Source organism: Tursiops truncatus, chromosome 14 (assembly GCF_011762595.2).
Source record: "Tursiops truncatus isolate mTurTru1 chromosome 14, mTurTru1.mat.Y, whole genome shotgun sequence".
NCBI lineage: Eukaryota > Metazoa > Chordata > Mammalia > Artiodactyla > Delphinidae > Tursiops > Tursiops truncatus.
In genome coordinates this window covers 40693479-40707453 of record NC_047047.1, presented here as the reverse complement: position 1 = coordinate 40707453, position 13975 = coordinate 40693479, and the positions used below count along the sequence as shown (strand labels likewise).

At 32.3% G+C, this 13975-nt stretch overlaps 1 protein-coding gene across 8 annotated transcripts in view; it reads right to left on the bottom strand.

Annotated features, from left to right (window-relative positions):
• FANCL (FA complementation group L) overlaps positions 1 to 13975 on the bottom strand; it is a 78746-nt gene that overhangs the window by 2889 nt on the left and 61882 nt on the right. For all 8 annotated transcript variants that reach the window (XR_002177856.3, XM_073791364.1, XM_019942823.3 and 5 more), the window contains 4 exons: positions 3354 to 3504; positions 1057 to 1140; positions 490 to 535; positions 331 to 412 (listed from right to left, as the gene is read on the bottom strand). Coding sequence is in view for 7 of the 8 variants with exons in the window: in XM_073791364.1 (XP_073647465.1) it covers positions 331 to 412; positions 490 to 535; positions 1057 to 1140; positions 3354 to 3504 (363 nt within the window). In the remaining variant the exon portion in view is untranslated. The remainder of the gene's footprint in view (positions 1 to 330; positions 413 to 489; positions 536 to 1056; positions 1141 to 3353; positions 3505 to 13975) is intronic.

Here is a 13975-nt window from a genome sequence, read left to right as displayed (position 1 = left end):
TAATTAGAACTTTATTTCAGTCATCCATAAGCAGATAGTATAGAAAATCCAAACATCTCATTAGCTACATTGGACCTTTCCCCTATTTTTAATAATAAAGATGTCATTAATCACTTTACTGCTACAATGACCATGAAAAAAGTACACTTATAACCACCAATCAAAGGTTAACAAGTTCTTTGATGCAACTGCCGCTTGCAGTTCAAAAGTCCATTATAATATTCTTCCAATTCCTTCCCTTTCAGCCTCACTTTTCTCTGGTGCCTAAAAGAACATTTGACTTTCATTATGCAACACTATTTGGAATATCAAAGCACTGATAAGACTTACAGATTTTTCCAGGATAGCATGAGCTGGAAAATCAATTTCTAAAACATCTTTCAAATTTTGTAACAGACTATTTTCTGGATCCCTGAAAACATGAAAAAAACCTGTTATTAAATTTGTAAAATCATAGAAAAGTAACAATTATATTGCAAAGATACCTACCACAAATGTATGTTTCTGCTCAGCCTAATTCCCAGGGGTTTTACCACTTCAAATATTAAAAAAAAAAAAAAGTTTAATGATTTAGGGTTTGCTGCTGTCATTTTGTAAAGTCACATTTGGCACAGAATTTGTCTCTTTTTATTGAGCTATAATTGATAACACTGTATTACAGATTTAGGTGTACAACATAGTGATTTGGTATATGTATATATTGCAAAACGATTACAAGTTTAGTTAATATCTATCATGCAGTTACAAAGATTTTTACTCTTGATGAAAACTTTTAAGATCTAATCTATTAGCAACTTTGAAATATACATAATACTTGTTAATTACAGGATTTGTTTCCTAAGTATGTGATTAGAAAATCTAAATCATATATATTAAAACACAGAAGTACACAGTTCACAATGAGACATTTTCATTTAAGATGTTTACCATTAATATATTAGAATATTTAATTACAATTAATTTTTAATTATAATATGTAATTACAATTATTTGTCTACAGTGGTAGACAAATATTTTATAATTCTGTTAAAAACATTTAAACCTGAGATCTCATACCATGGTCAGCTCCAAGAAAACAGCACTCAGGAAGCATAGTAGGATGCCTGGGGTCTACTTCTATATTTATCGAAGCATTAGTCCCTAGAATAAAAGAATATTAAAGCTTTTAGAAGTAGAACAGATAATGAAACAAAAAATAAAGGAGTATTTGTCTGGGTACTTATTTCATTGTATACTCAAGGAAAGATTAACTAATTGTATTATATATATAGTTTTTTATAAAGGTAAATATACTACTAATTTATAATTTAACAAAAAGAAGTAATTTGAAAATTTTGATCATGACTAAAGATTTGGGGATCCCAAGTTTCAAAAAACAGAGCCAATCCATAAGTTAATATAATTAATTTAGATACGATTTCTGGTCAGAATTGCATTAAAGTTTGAATAAAAATTTTCTATGGAGTGAAAAATCTTTAATATATAAAAATTACAAGTCACAAGTTTAAGAAATAATCTAAATGATATCGTAATAGTCTTGAAAAGTAATAGAACAAACGTAAAAGACTAAAAATACAATAAATGGTAAAAAATAAATGTTTAGGATTTGAGTTTTATAAAAACATTTTCTGAAATCTTTATCTCCCTGTGAAGCTTTCCTGGATAAGTTAACAAAGGAGTCAATTCATATTAAATTTTTGGAAACTGTTCATTTAATAACAAAAACAACTAACAGTTTACAGAATCTAAGGAAAAGCTATTTCTACTTGGCACTAAATTCTTTTATAAATTTTAACTGTACTAGAGTATGTACAAATTTCAGAAATTTTATTGCTTTTTTTGAAGGTACACAGTGTGGTTAAGCTTAATTTGGATTTCATTTTTATGGTAAAAATGTCTTGATAAATTCTATACACTATAGAATAATCCTCTGGCTCAGGTTGGCAACAATATAAATACAATTATTACAGATCTAGCAAAAAGAGGTAATCAAGTAAAATAAAAAAAGTAAGTCCAGGTAATTCAATAAGAAAAACAAAATTACAAAAAGTTAATTTATAATTTCATTGGTTAATGCATTTTTTACATGAACACATATTCCATGTTAGCCTTTATGTCACCTAATGGCTCCAGAAAGTACTTTCACTTAACAACAATGGTTGTATTAACTAGTCTTTTGATTAATTTGCTGAAAACCTGGTCCTAAAAGGGCAAATCAATGCCTGAAGAAAAAAAGGAGCTAAAAGGTAAATATAGGGAGAGTGAATAAATACCAGGTTGTTTTTGCTGAACAATGAGAAATAAGAAGTATATTTAATCATAACCTAAGAGAAATAATTATTTTAATGGGGCCATTAAGATAATAAATTACTGCACTTCTTTGAAGAAAACAGTTTAGTATCTACTTGTTCACAAATATACCATAACTTGGTTAATTATTCCAAATTAAATTCTGTTAAGACTTTTTCAAACCTGGTAAGTAACAGTACTGTCTGTAAAATTGCTGCGCAATTATACTTTCCTCTTCTCATAGTAACATGTCACTTTTCCCCCCAGGTAATCTATTATGCCTGGGTAGAAACTAATTCAGATATGATTCACATCAAAATATCAAAATATCCTTCATAACTATATAGTATTTACTGTGAACTCAAATATAGTTTAAAACATCTAAAATCTTGAGAGGTGGAGCTTTAAAATTGACTTCATGTATTGCTTGCTCATAATGAGAATACATAAAACAATCATCTCATAGTAAAGAGAATATGGTAATATTTCCAGGATGATATTTATGGTTATTCCACATCTTATTAATTTCATATATTTATAGTAAATTAAATACTTAAAATATATTCAATTATTATTTTGTAAAGCTTTCTTTTTACTCTTCAATGGCATGCATGGCCCACTTCAGGTTCTTTTACCCTCCTCTATATTTCTGTCAGAAAATACTTCCAAACTTGTTCGTACTTGTCTAGTTTCACGAATGAAGACTTCATTATTTCTAACACAGTTTTTTTCCTAAGTAATGGAAGTTCTGAAAAATCTACTCCACAATTTCTGTGCTAATTGAAAGCTAATTAAATACTATCTCTGAATGCTACTTCCATGGATTAGACCATCACCTTTCGTAATGAAACACCTCAGTACTTGCCCTTTCTACTTGAAATATTTACATTTAAATACATAGTAATAAAAGAAATCATAGTTCATCTCCCAAAGTTTTAATAGTTGACTTCATACAAAAAAAGTCATCTAAGAGTCCAATGTCATCTTAGATTCATTTTCCTAAGTAATACAAAATACAATCAAACACCTTTAAAAAAAACCTCTTTAATCCTTTTTTACTCTACCTAATGCAATTCTGCGTGCTGTAGCACTCCTTGTAGGTTTTTCCGGCTCAAGTACCCAAGTCTTCTCATCAATTTCATCCATAACATCCCAGAATGCCTTCAGTGATTCCAGTGCTGCCAAAAACTGACTATGAATGCTTATTAAGGAGCTCTGTGAAAAGACAGACGAAAGCTGAATACGCTGTATGACACTATCAATAGTGGATTATCTTTCACTTAGGATACAACTCAGTTTACAAGTTTTAAGCTCTGTTTCATTTCAGCTAAAACTAGACTCTAGTAAACAACAGTCAACTCTCCCTGCTTCACATCTCTTCACCACTACTAGTATTAACAGAGTTCTTTTTTGATTGTCACTGGACTGTGCACTTATCAAGAAAGAACTGCTTTTTACAAACCATATTTATTATGATGCATTTTGTACTATATGTATGGAAAGGTATACCTTGTATTAATAATTACTATTATTAACGTATACAATATACATTTAGCATAGTGTCTACAATTTTAGTATGAAAATATTTTTATTTTCGCTCAGTTATCAAGTTAAATACAGTGCTATTTGTAATTTGATTAAATTACTTTTATACACTGTTAATAAATAACTTTGCAGACTTAATTAGACAAAGAGTATGAAAAGGTTTTACACACTTTTAAAGAATTCAACAGAAATTACAAACAGGATTTCTTTTGATGTTAAATTTTTAGCCAATCTCTGAATTCAGTATTTCAGGCATTAATCCTTTATGGGAATTAAATACATTTTCACTAAATGACAAGAACTAAAGCCATCATTGATTTTAAAAATCAATTCATAAAGTCAAGAGTTTCTTATAAAATAATGTGGTATGGTTAAAAGATACAACTATTTACTAAATATTTTATATAAAAAGCCATCAAAACTAAAACAGTTTTAAAAAGAATTAAGGATTTATTTTTTATTTTTTTGCAATACACGGCCTCTCACTGTTGTGGCCTCTCCCGTTGCGGAGCACAGGCTCCAGACGCACAGGCTCAGCGGCCGTGGCTCACGGGCCCAGCCGCCCCGCGACATGTGGGATCTTCCCGGACGGGGGCACAAACCCGTGTCTCCTGCATCGGCAGGTGGACTCTCAACCACTGCGCCACCAGGGAAGCCCAAGAATTAAGGATTTTATTTACTGTTTCAAATAAGCAAAACATATAAAAAAGTCACTGAAAAACTTCTGGCTCGTATCAAATGTATTCATCCAAAATAACTGATACAAGGCAACAACTCAAGAATATGATACACCCTGAGTAAGATGAAAAGAAAGAACTCACGTCCTTAAACATGTATTTTGTACTTATGTACTTAAGGAAAACCCATTTCATCTCATCACTTGAGTCAGGGTGTACACGTAGATGGATTCATAGCTCAGATTCACCAAAGCAGTTTCAACTCTTTAAAAGTTAAGAGTAGGAACTAGAGCTTAATGAGTAAAAATAACCTTTTATTACTAGTATATTGAGGGTAGAATATTCTCTTCTAGTATACCATACTTATCCACAAGTTTAGATGCCAGAATCCAGAAATCAGAAAACTAAATACCCAAGTGTTTCTTTTTTGTTTAACTGTGAGCTGCACTTTATTTCCTCTTTCACTGAATGCACCACCATTCTTTACATACCCAAATAAGAAAGCAGCTTTGGTCCTTGTAGATTTCCTCTGATACCTAATAAATTCTGTAAGTTAACGTAAGACTTAAGTCCATATTTAACATATTTCTTGATAACTCTATTAATCCTAGTATTATTATATATTATTAAAATAATCCCCTATTCTTATTTCCATATTCAGACTTGCCATCCTTGACTTAACCTTCCGGCAGAGTACCCTATTTAAAATATAAACCTGAACAGATCAGTCCCTCTCTTAAAACCATTCAAACCAACATTCTAACTGGATTTTTTTCCCCTGTAGTCATATTCCCCTAAAGCCCATTATTTACATTGTGATTAAGCTGATTTTTGTATTCTGCAAACCTGATACTGTAATTTCCTGGTTTACAATAAACTGTTTTAAGTGCAGTTCTTCTCCAAGTGATGTTTTGTCTTTGTGATACTACCACGTAATAAAAGCAACACAAGTCCCAAGAGCTGTTCAATAAATACTTGTTTAAGTAAATTGCACTATTTGACATAAGAAAATAATCACTGATGACCACCATTCTATTTGGTCACCATTATTTACAAGTACCTTGCAAATTATGTTTTATGTTATCGTTAATGATTAAAACCACAGTTCTTTATCATGGCTTAATATTGTTTAATATGTATACATAGATATGTTTACATGAAGTAAACTGAAATACTTTCTGTGGGTTTATTTACTACTCCAAGCTTCAGTAACCACGTTCCCTATGATCATTCCCAAATTTTTTTAAGCCAGATGGAGAACTCCAAACCTACTCAGCCATTTCTATGTAGATAACATCTATATGGCTGTCTAAGATGCACGCCATAATTGGATGGTTCCAAACGGATCTCATCATCTTCCCAAAGAAAAATTCCCTTCCCGCTGTTTTTTTTTATTAGTGAAAGGGGCTACTACTTGCCCTACTGCCCAAGCCAGGAATCTAAGCATAGATTTAAGTAGATTACTAAAACAACCTTCTAACTGAATTTTCTTCCTTTAGACATAGCCCCCTATTTTAACTAAATTGACTTTTGTACTATGTAAGTCTAATACAGTAATTTCTTTGCTTACAATAAAAGTCATTAATCACTAGATGCAAACATTATAAACCAACTGGTGGACAGTTTGTTGGCATTTTTAACAGCTTTATTGAGGTATAATAGATATACAAAGAACTGCACATATTTAATGTGCAAGTTGAGTTTGGGCATATGCATATACCCATAATACCATCACCATAATCAAGGTAATAGATATAGCCAACACTTAACAAGAGATCTCTAACATGAGATCCCTAAAAACACTTAACATGAGATCTACCCTCTCAACAAATTGTTAAGTGCACACTACGGCATTGTTAACTGTATTGTACAACAGATCTCTAGAACTTATTCATCTAGCACTCTGTACCCACTGAATACCAACTCATTTCACCCACCCGCCAGCCACTGGCAACCACTACTGTATTCTCTGTATCTATGAGTTTGACTTAGATATTTCATATAAGTAGAATCATGGCAGTATTTGTCCTTTTGTGACTAGTTTATTTCACTTAGCAGAATATTCTCCAGCTTCATCCATATTGTTGCAAATGGCAGGATTTTCTTTTTTAAAGCTGTCTTGTATATACCACATTTTCTTTGCCCATTCATCTGTTTATGACAGTTGGATTTTTTCATATCTTTGCTATTATGAGTAACACTACAATGAACATGGGAGTGCAGGTATCTCTTCAAGACTCTGATTTCAGTTCTTTTGGAATATACCCAGAAGCGGGATTGCTGGATCATATGGTGGTTATATTTTTTACTTTTTTGAGGACATTCCATACTGTTTTCCATAGTTGCTGCACCATTTTACTCTCTCACCAACAGTGTACAAGGGTTCCAGTTCTTCCACATCCTTGCCAATACTGGCTACTTTGTGGGAGTGTTTGTTGGTTTGTTTTGTTTTTGATAATAGCCATCCTAACAGATCAAAACTATGACATGATACCATGTTCTAGTTTTGATTTTTATTTCCCTGATAATTAATGATGTTCAGCATCTTTTTATATACTGGTTGGCCATTGGTATGTCTTCTTTGGAGAAACGTATGTTCAAGTTCTTTGCTCATTTTTTTAATCAGGTTGTTTTTTTGCTGTTGAGTTGCAGGAGTTCCTTGTATATTTTGGATATTAACCCTTTATCAGATAGTCTGCAAATATTTTCTCTCATTTCATAGGCTGCTTTTTTCATTTTGTTGATTGCTTCCTTTTAAAGGTATGATGCAGTTCCACTTGTCTATTTTTGCTTTGTTGCCTGTACTTTCAGTGTCATATTTAAGAGATCACTGCCAAAACCAATATCAAGAAGCTTTTCCCCTATGTTTTCATCTAGTAGTTTTACAGTTTCAGGTCTCATGTTCAAGTTTTTAATTAGTTTTGAGTTGAGTTTTGTATACAGTATGAGGCAGGCGTCTAATTTCACCTTTTTGCATATGGATATCCAATTTTCCCAACACTGTTTGTTGAAAAGACAACTCTTTTTAAGAATCAGTATAGTAGTGTCCCTCTCCTTTCTCTCCATCTATATCTATATTTTAAAATCTATAATTACCTATTTCATTGAAAATCCAAGGAAAAGTTAACCAAAAAAAGTCATAAAATGCTGTCACATGGTATCTTTCATTTGAAAGTAAGTTCCCCCAAACACACTGTCCATTTCTTGTATGCTTGAATGTAAATAAAATCCTAAACACAGCTCTGCTTAAAATGCTAACTCTGTATTTTAAACAGAAAAGGTATGTTTTAAAAAAAAAAAAAATGACAGCAAAATAAAAACACAAAAAACCCATAAAACAACCACCCTGAAACTAGAAGTCAGTTGATAATTACGGAAGAAGTGAATTTCAAATCCTAAAAGTCATCATCAGTCTCCCAAGGTAACAGAAATAAAAGCAAAAATAAACAAATGGGACCTAATCAAACTTACAAGCTTTTGTACAGCAAAGGAAACCATAAAAAAAACAAAAAGACAACCTACAGAGTCAGGGAAAATATTTGCAATGATTTGACCAACAAGGACTTAATTTCCAAAATATACAAACAGCTCATATAACTCAATATCAAAAAATCAACAATGCAATCAAAAAATGGGCAGAAGACCTAAATAGATATTTTTCCAAAGAAGACATACAGATGGGCAACATGAAAAGATGCTCAACATCGCTAATTATTAGGGAAATGCAAGTCAAAACTACAATGAGGTATCACCTCACACCAGTCAGAATGGCCATGATTAAAAAATTGACAAACAATAAATGCCAGAGAGGGTGTGAAGAAAAGGGGACCCTCCCACACTGTTGGTGGGAATGTAAATTGGTGCAGCCACTATGGAAAACAGTATGGAGGTTCCTCATAAAACTAAAAATAGATTTGCCATATGATCCTGCAATCCCACTCCTGGGATTATATATCTGGAGAAAACTATAATTCGAAAAGATACGTGCACCCCAATGTTCATTACAGCACGTTTTACAGTAGTCAAGACACGGACACCACGTTAATGTCCATTGACAGATGAATGGATAAAGATGTGGTATAAATATACAATGGAATACTACTCAGCCATAAAAAAGAATGAAATAATGCCATTTGCAGCAACATGGATGGACCTACAGATTATCATAGTAAGTGAGGAGTGTCAGAAAAAGAAAGACAAATACCAAATAATATCACTTATATGTGGGACCTAAAATATGACACAAATGAACTTATCTATGAAACAGACTCACAGACATAGAGAATAGACTTGTGGTTGCCAAGGGGGAAGCGGGGTGGGAGAGGGATGGATTGGGAGTTTGGGATTAGCAGATGCAAACTATTATGCATAGAATGGATAAACAACAAGGTCCTACTATACAGCACAGGGAACTATATTCAATATCCTGTGATAAACCATAATGGAAAAGAATATGAAAAAGAATATGTATCTGCTGTACTGCAGAAATTAACACATTGTAAATTAGCTATGCTTCAAAAAAATAAATTTTCTAAAAAGTCATAATCAAATTTTACACAGTATTTTTATGTTCCAAATAAAGAAAGTCTGAAAAAGTGAAAAGTGAGACACAGAAACATTTCTCTTAGCAATTTTAATGAAGTGGACATTAAAACTATTCTATCAATAAGCCTCTGAAAAAAAAATTTTCTACAACTGCTTATTTTGTCTATTAAATCATTCACAAACTCTTAATTTTCAATTGATTACCCTACTGAAAATGGGGGAAAAAAGTCTAAATGTTAACAGTGCAATTAAATATTCTATATACATCACCATAAATGCCAAGGAAGTACCCTATAATATGACCAAATTTGATATCAAAGTTCAGTAAGTATTTTGCAAGGAGAAAAGTTCTCTAAAAATTTTTTTTTCAAAAATAAAAATTGCCAAGTCCTCGTTTTTTAATATGAGCCGTCTCACATCACACCAAAACTACTGTGCAACTGCCTTAAGTTTTCTTTCTTTCTTTAGAGGGTGGGGGGGGGGAGACACTATGCAATGTAAAATAACATGTGAATCATATAAAGAAAAACTCTGATAAAAGGTGAGAAAGTTAATTTTAAGAGGTAACATTAAAATACAAAATGTTGGTAAGGATGTAAATCAACATGAACTCTCACATTCTGTGGGTGAGTGTATAAAATGGCACAACCATTTTTGAAAAGATTTGGCGATTTCTTTAAAAACTAAATATATCCTTATTTGTAACTTAGCTGTCCATAAAAAGACTTATGTAAGGATGTTCATAGTTTATTCATAAATGTCAAAAATTGGTATAAGTCCAGATGTCCATCAATAGGAGAAATGATAAACTCTAGTATATTCATGCAATGGAATACTACTCAGGAATAAAAAGAAAAAACTACTAATACATGTCACAACATGGAAATTTCAAAACTATGTTGAGTGAAAGAAGCCTACGTACATAAAGAGTACATACTATATGCTTCTGTTGATATGAAGTCTGGAACAGGCATAGCTAAGGTATGGTTGGGAAAAAAACAATGGATATTTACTGGGAAGAGAGGAGACTGAATGATGGTAATGTTCTGCATGTTGAGTATGGACTGCACCAGTATATTCATTTACTGAAATGTATGATACACTTAGGATTTATGCATTTTATTATTCCCAAATTTTACAAAGAACTGAACTCTAGTTAAAGGTATGCATACTGAAGTAAGTATTTGGGGGAAAGATCTGATACATGCAAATTACTGTGAAAGGCCTCAAAAATCAGATGGATTTATGGACGGAAAGAGGTACAAATGGAAATATAAGTGTTAAAGCAAGTACAGTAAATGTTAACTATAGAGTCTGGGTGGTGTATATATGAATATTCACCATAAACCTTTTCAATGTTTCTGTATGTTTGAAATTTTATAATAAAATACTGGGAGGAATTATATAACTTATATGAGTTATTTATTATAACTAAGAAAGTTAATTAAAACTATTTTTTCTGGATTAGGTTATAGACTAATTTTTTTCAAATATTTAACAACTGATCTCTTTACATACATCTTTAAATCTATATATTTAAAACCATCTCTAAAACAAAACATAAATATGCCTTCTGAGAAAATCGGCTCACTGTATGTGGCAAGTTATAATCTTTGAAATGTCTGTAATAGGTGTTCTTAATCAGAGTATCATAAGGTTGGGTTAAAAAAATGCATTTTATATTCTCTAAGTAAAATATAGCATTTCACTCAACTATGGACATAGATAACAAACCACACAAATGGTATCACTACCTGTAACTTTCTCTACAATAAAAATCACACTGCAATCACTTAGAGAACTTAAACACTAATATCTACATTCCATTCTCAGCCATTCCTTTTTAATTGATCTTGTTACAATGCAGCCTTAGCACTAGGAATTTCAAAAGTTCCCCAAGTGATTCTAATGTGCAAAGTTGAGAACCACAGGTGGAACAATGAACAACAGCCATCCCTGTTACAGTCTAAATGTTACCAGACATATTTCTAAAAGATTCAAGCTCATGAGGGAAAAGAAAGGCATCCTTATGAACATTTACGTGATAACTTTAATTTCACTCTTTTTTCACTGTTGATGTTTAATATTTTATTTATTTTTGCAACCAACTTTGGGATTTAGGGAAGCATACAATGAATTTGTAAAAATGGAACACAGTTTATAAAATTAGACTTATGGAGAAAAGTTTTAACTTTAACTTAAAATAGTCAATTTGTAGCCATATACAACAAACTATCTGGGTCAAGAATCAACGAATGCATGTCCTCATTTATAGCATACCAAGTTATACAAAACTAAGTAATACTACAAAATGAATTATGTCTTAATACAATTCAATACAGCAAATGTGTATAATGTGTAGGTGTTATGCTCTACAGTAAATACTGATTGATATAAGATACAATAGAGTATGTTAGTTAAGTTCATAGACTTGTAGTCAAATATTTAGTCTCATTCCTAGTTCCACTACTTAAAACTAGTTGCATCTTTCTCAGCAAATTACTTAATCTCACTTAGCTTCTGCAATATGGAAATACTGTTAATCCTTACAAGATTTGAGTGAGATGATGTATATAAAATGCTAAGTGCTCAGGATACAGTATGTGCTTAAAATTGATAGCCACTATAATTAAAAGACATATGGTCCCTGACCTAGAGAAATTCTATCAAATCAAAAAATATTTGTACCATATTAGACAAAGGATTAACACCCTTAATATAAAAAGTTACTGAAAATCAATTTAAAAAATACATATGTATTTTTAAAAATAGGGGATTAAAGACAGTTTCCTAGAGAAAAAATTCACATAATCACATAAAAAATACTCAACTTCCTAAGTTTAGACATTATTTCTAATTGCAAAATTTCAGGTAACAGAAAGAGAAGAGATGAGCAAAGCCTCAGAGTTAGAGGATGGTGAGAATAATGAGGTATACAGGATGGGCGTCTGCTTTCCCAGAGTAACTTTTCCTTTAATAACTGAGGTAGCTCAATTCCATGGTGTGGCTTCTTTCTTACAGCACTCCCATTACTAGTCACTGCTTTATTACAGAACATCACTGAAGAGGTGAGCATTCTATAGGTCCTATGGGACCATGGTACATGCCCTTAATCCATTCCAGAATAATCAAGAGTGGTTTTGTTCTAATTCAGCACCAATGATTTTGTTCCAAGGCTTCACTAGTCCCTGGGTAGTGTGGTTTTAAAAACAACCCACTTTATATAAAAATTTTTATTTCCTTCTTTGTACTTTTCCATACTTCCTACAATAACATATATTATTTGTATAATCATAAAGGAGCACATGTAGAACTAGAAGTAAATGGTCTGTCAGCTATCCTTTCATTTCATGAATGTGTATAGTGAAAAACATACTAAACTCAATCCAATGAAACTAATATTTCAACCATGTGTCAAGACTATGTTAGGAACTCCAATACAAAGATAAAAGAACCCAGTACACAGGTCACCATTCTAATCTTGACGGGTAACAAAGTATCTGATATCAAGACATACCCAGCCTCTTAAAGACTTAATATTACATCTATAAATGTGAGTGTGTGGTAGATAACTTCTAAGGTGACTTCCAGCTCTAAAAGTCAAGAACTCTAAATATAACTTTGAAAATCCATGAAGTAGGTGATTCTGTCCAATTAAAAGTAGGTATACTTCCTTTCAAGATGCCAATTACTATAACATACTCCCATTTATTTCCAAATCATGTTTATAAACATTTTCTCATTCAAATTATATATAAATTATAAATAACTTATATGATTCACTGTAGAACAATCATTTCCTCTTTAATCAAAAGAACTTTTATACCAGAATCAAAATATTTGGATTACACTTCATATCCCCATGTATTTAAGGGCAGAAGTCAAACATGCATTATACAACTACTGTTTTTTTCTAAAATATAGGGACAAGATTTCAGTCTTCTAAAACTTCTGAGTTTGGGAATAGGTTTGAAACCACAAATTTCTAGCAGGTATAGAAAAGCAACTACACAGCTCAAATATGATGAAGATCCAAAAATTACACCCAGAACACTGAAACTGGTTAATTCATTAATCAAAGGAAAATGTCAACCTTTTTAGCACATATATAATTTAAAGAAATAAAATAGAGGAAAAAAAAAACTGTAGAAGGAAGACAAAAGAAATTATCAGCAAAACCAAAAAAATAAAAATTTTAAAACCTCAAAAGCAGGGGTTTCCCTGGTGGCGCAGTGGTTAAGAATCCACCTGCCAACGCAGGAGATACGGGTTCAAGCCCTGGTCCGGGAAGATCCCACATGCCGCGGAGCAACTAAGCCCATGCCCCACAACGACTGAGCCTGTGCTCTAGAGCCCACGAGCCACAACTACTGAAGCCCACACGCCTAGAGCCCATGCTCTGCAACAAGAGAAGCCACCGCAATGAGAAGCCCGCGCACCGCAACAGAGAGTAGCTCCCACTTGCCGCAACTAGAGAAAGCCCGCACGCAGCAACAAAGACCCAATGCAGCTAAAAATAATTAAATAAAATAAATTAAACAAAAAACAAACACAGAAAAGGCTTAGTGTCCCAAAAGCAATAAACTATCCTACAGAGAAGAAAAGTATCCCAGTAACCAAGATAACAATGTAGGAGCCTCTCACCTAAGCCTTGCTGTCGGAAGGGAGAGGATGTGATGCTAAACCACCTCTTGTCCTTAAAGCGCCAAAAAAAATTTTTTAAAAAGGAGAAACACTGAGAAAGTTAGAAAACATAAAACAAGGAGAAAAGAGTATATTCTATATTCCACTCTACCTACTCCAAAGATTTGCAGCATACCATGTTGAAGGCATAACAACCACAACATTCATTATTTTATCTATGTATCTTTCCGTCTATTTTTATGTGGGGTAAGGCAATCACTAAAAAAAAAGGCACA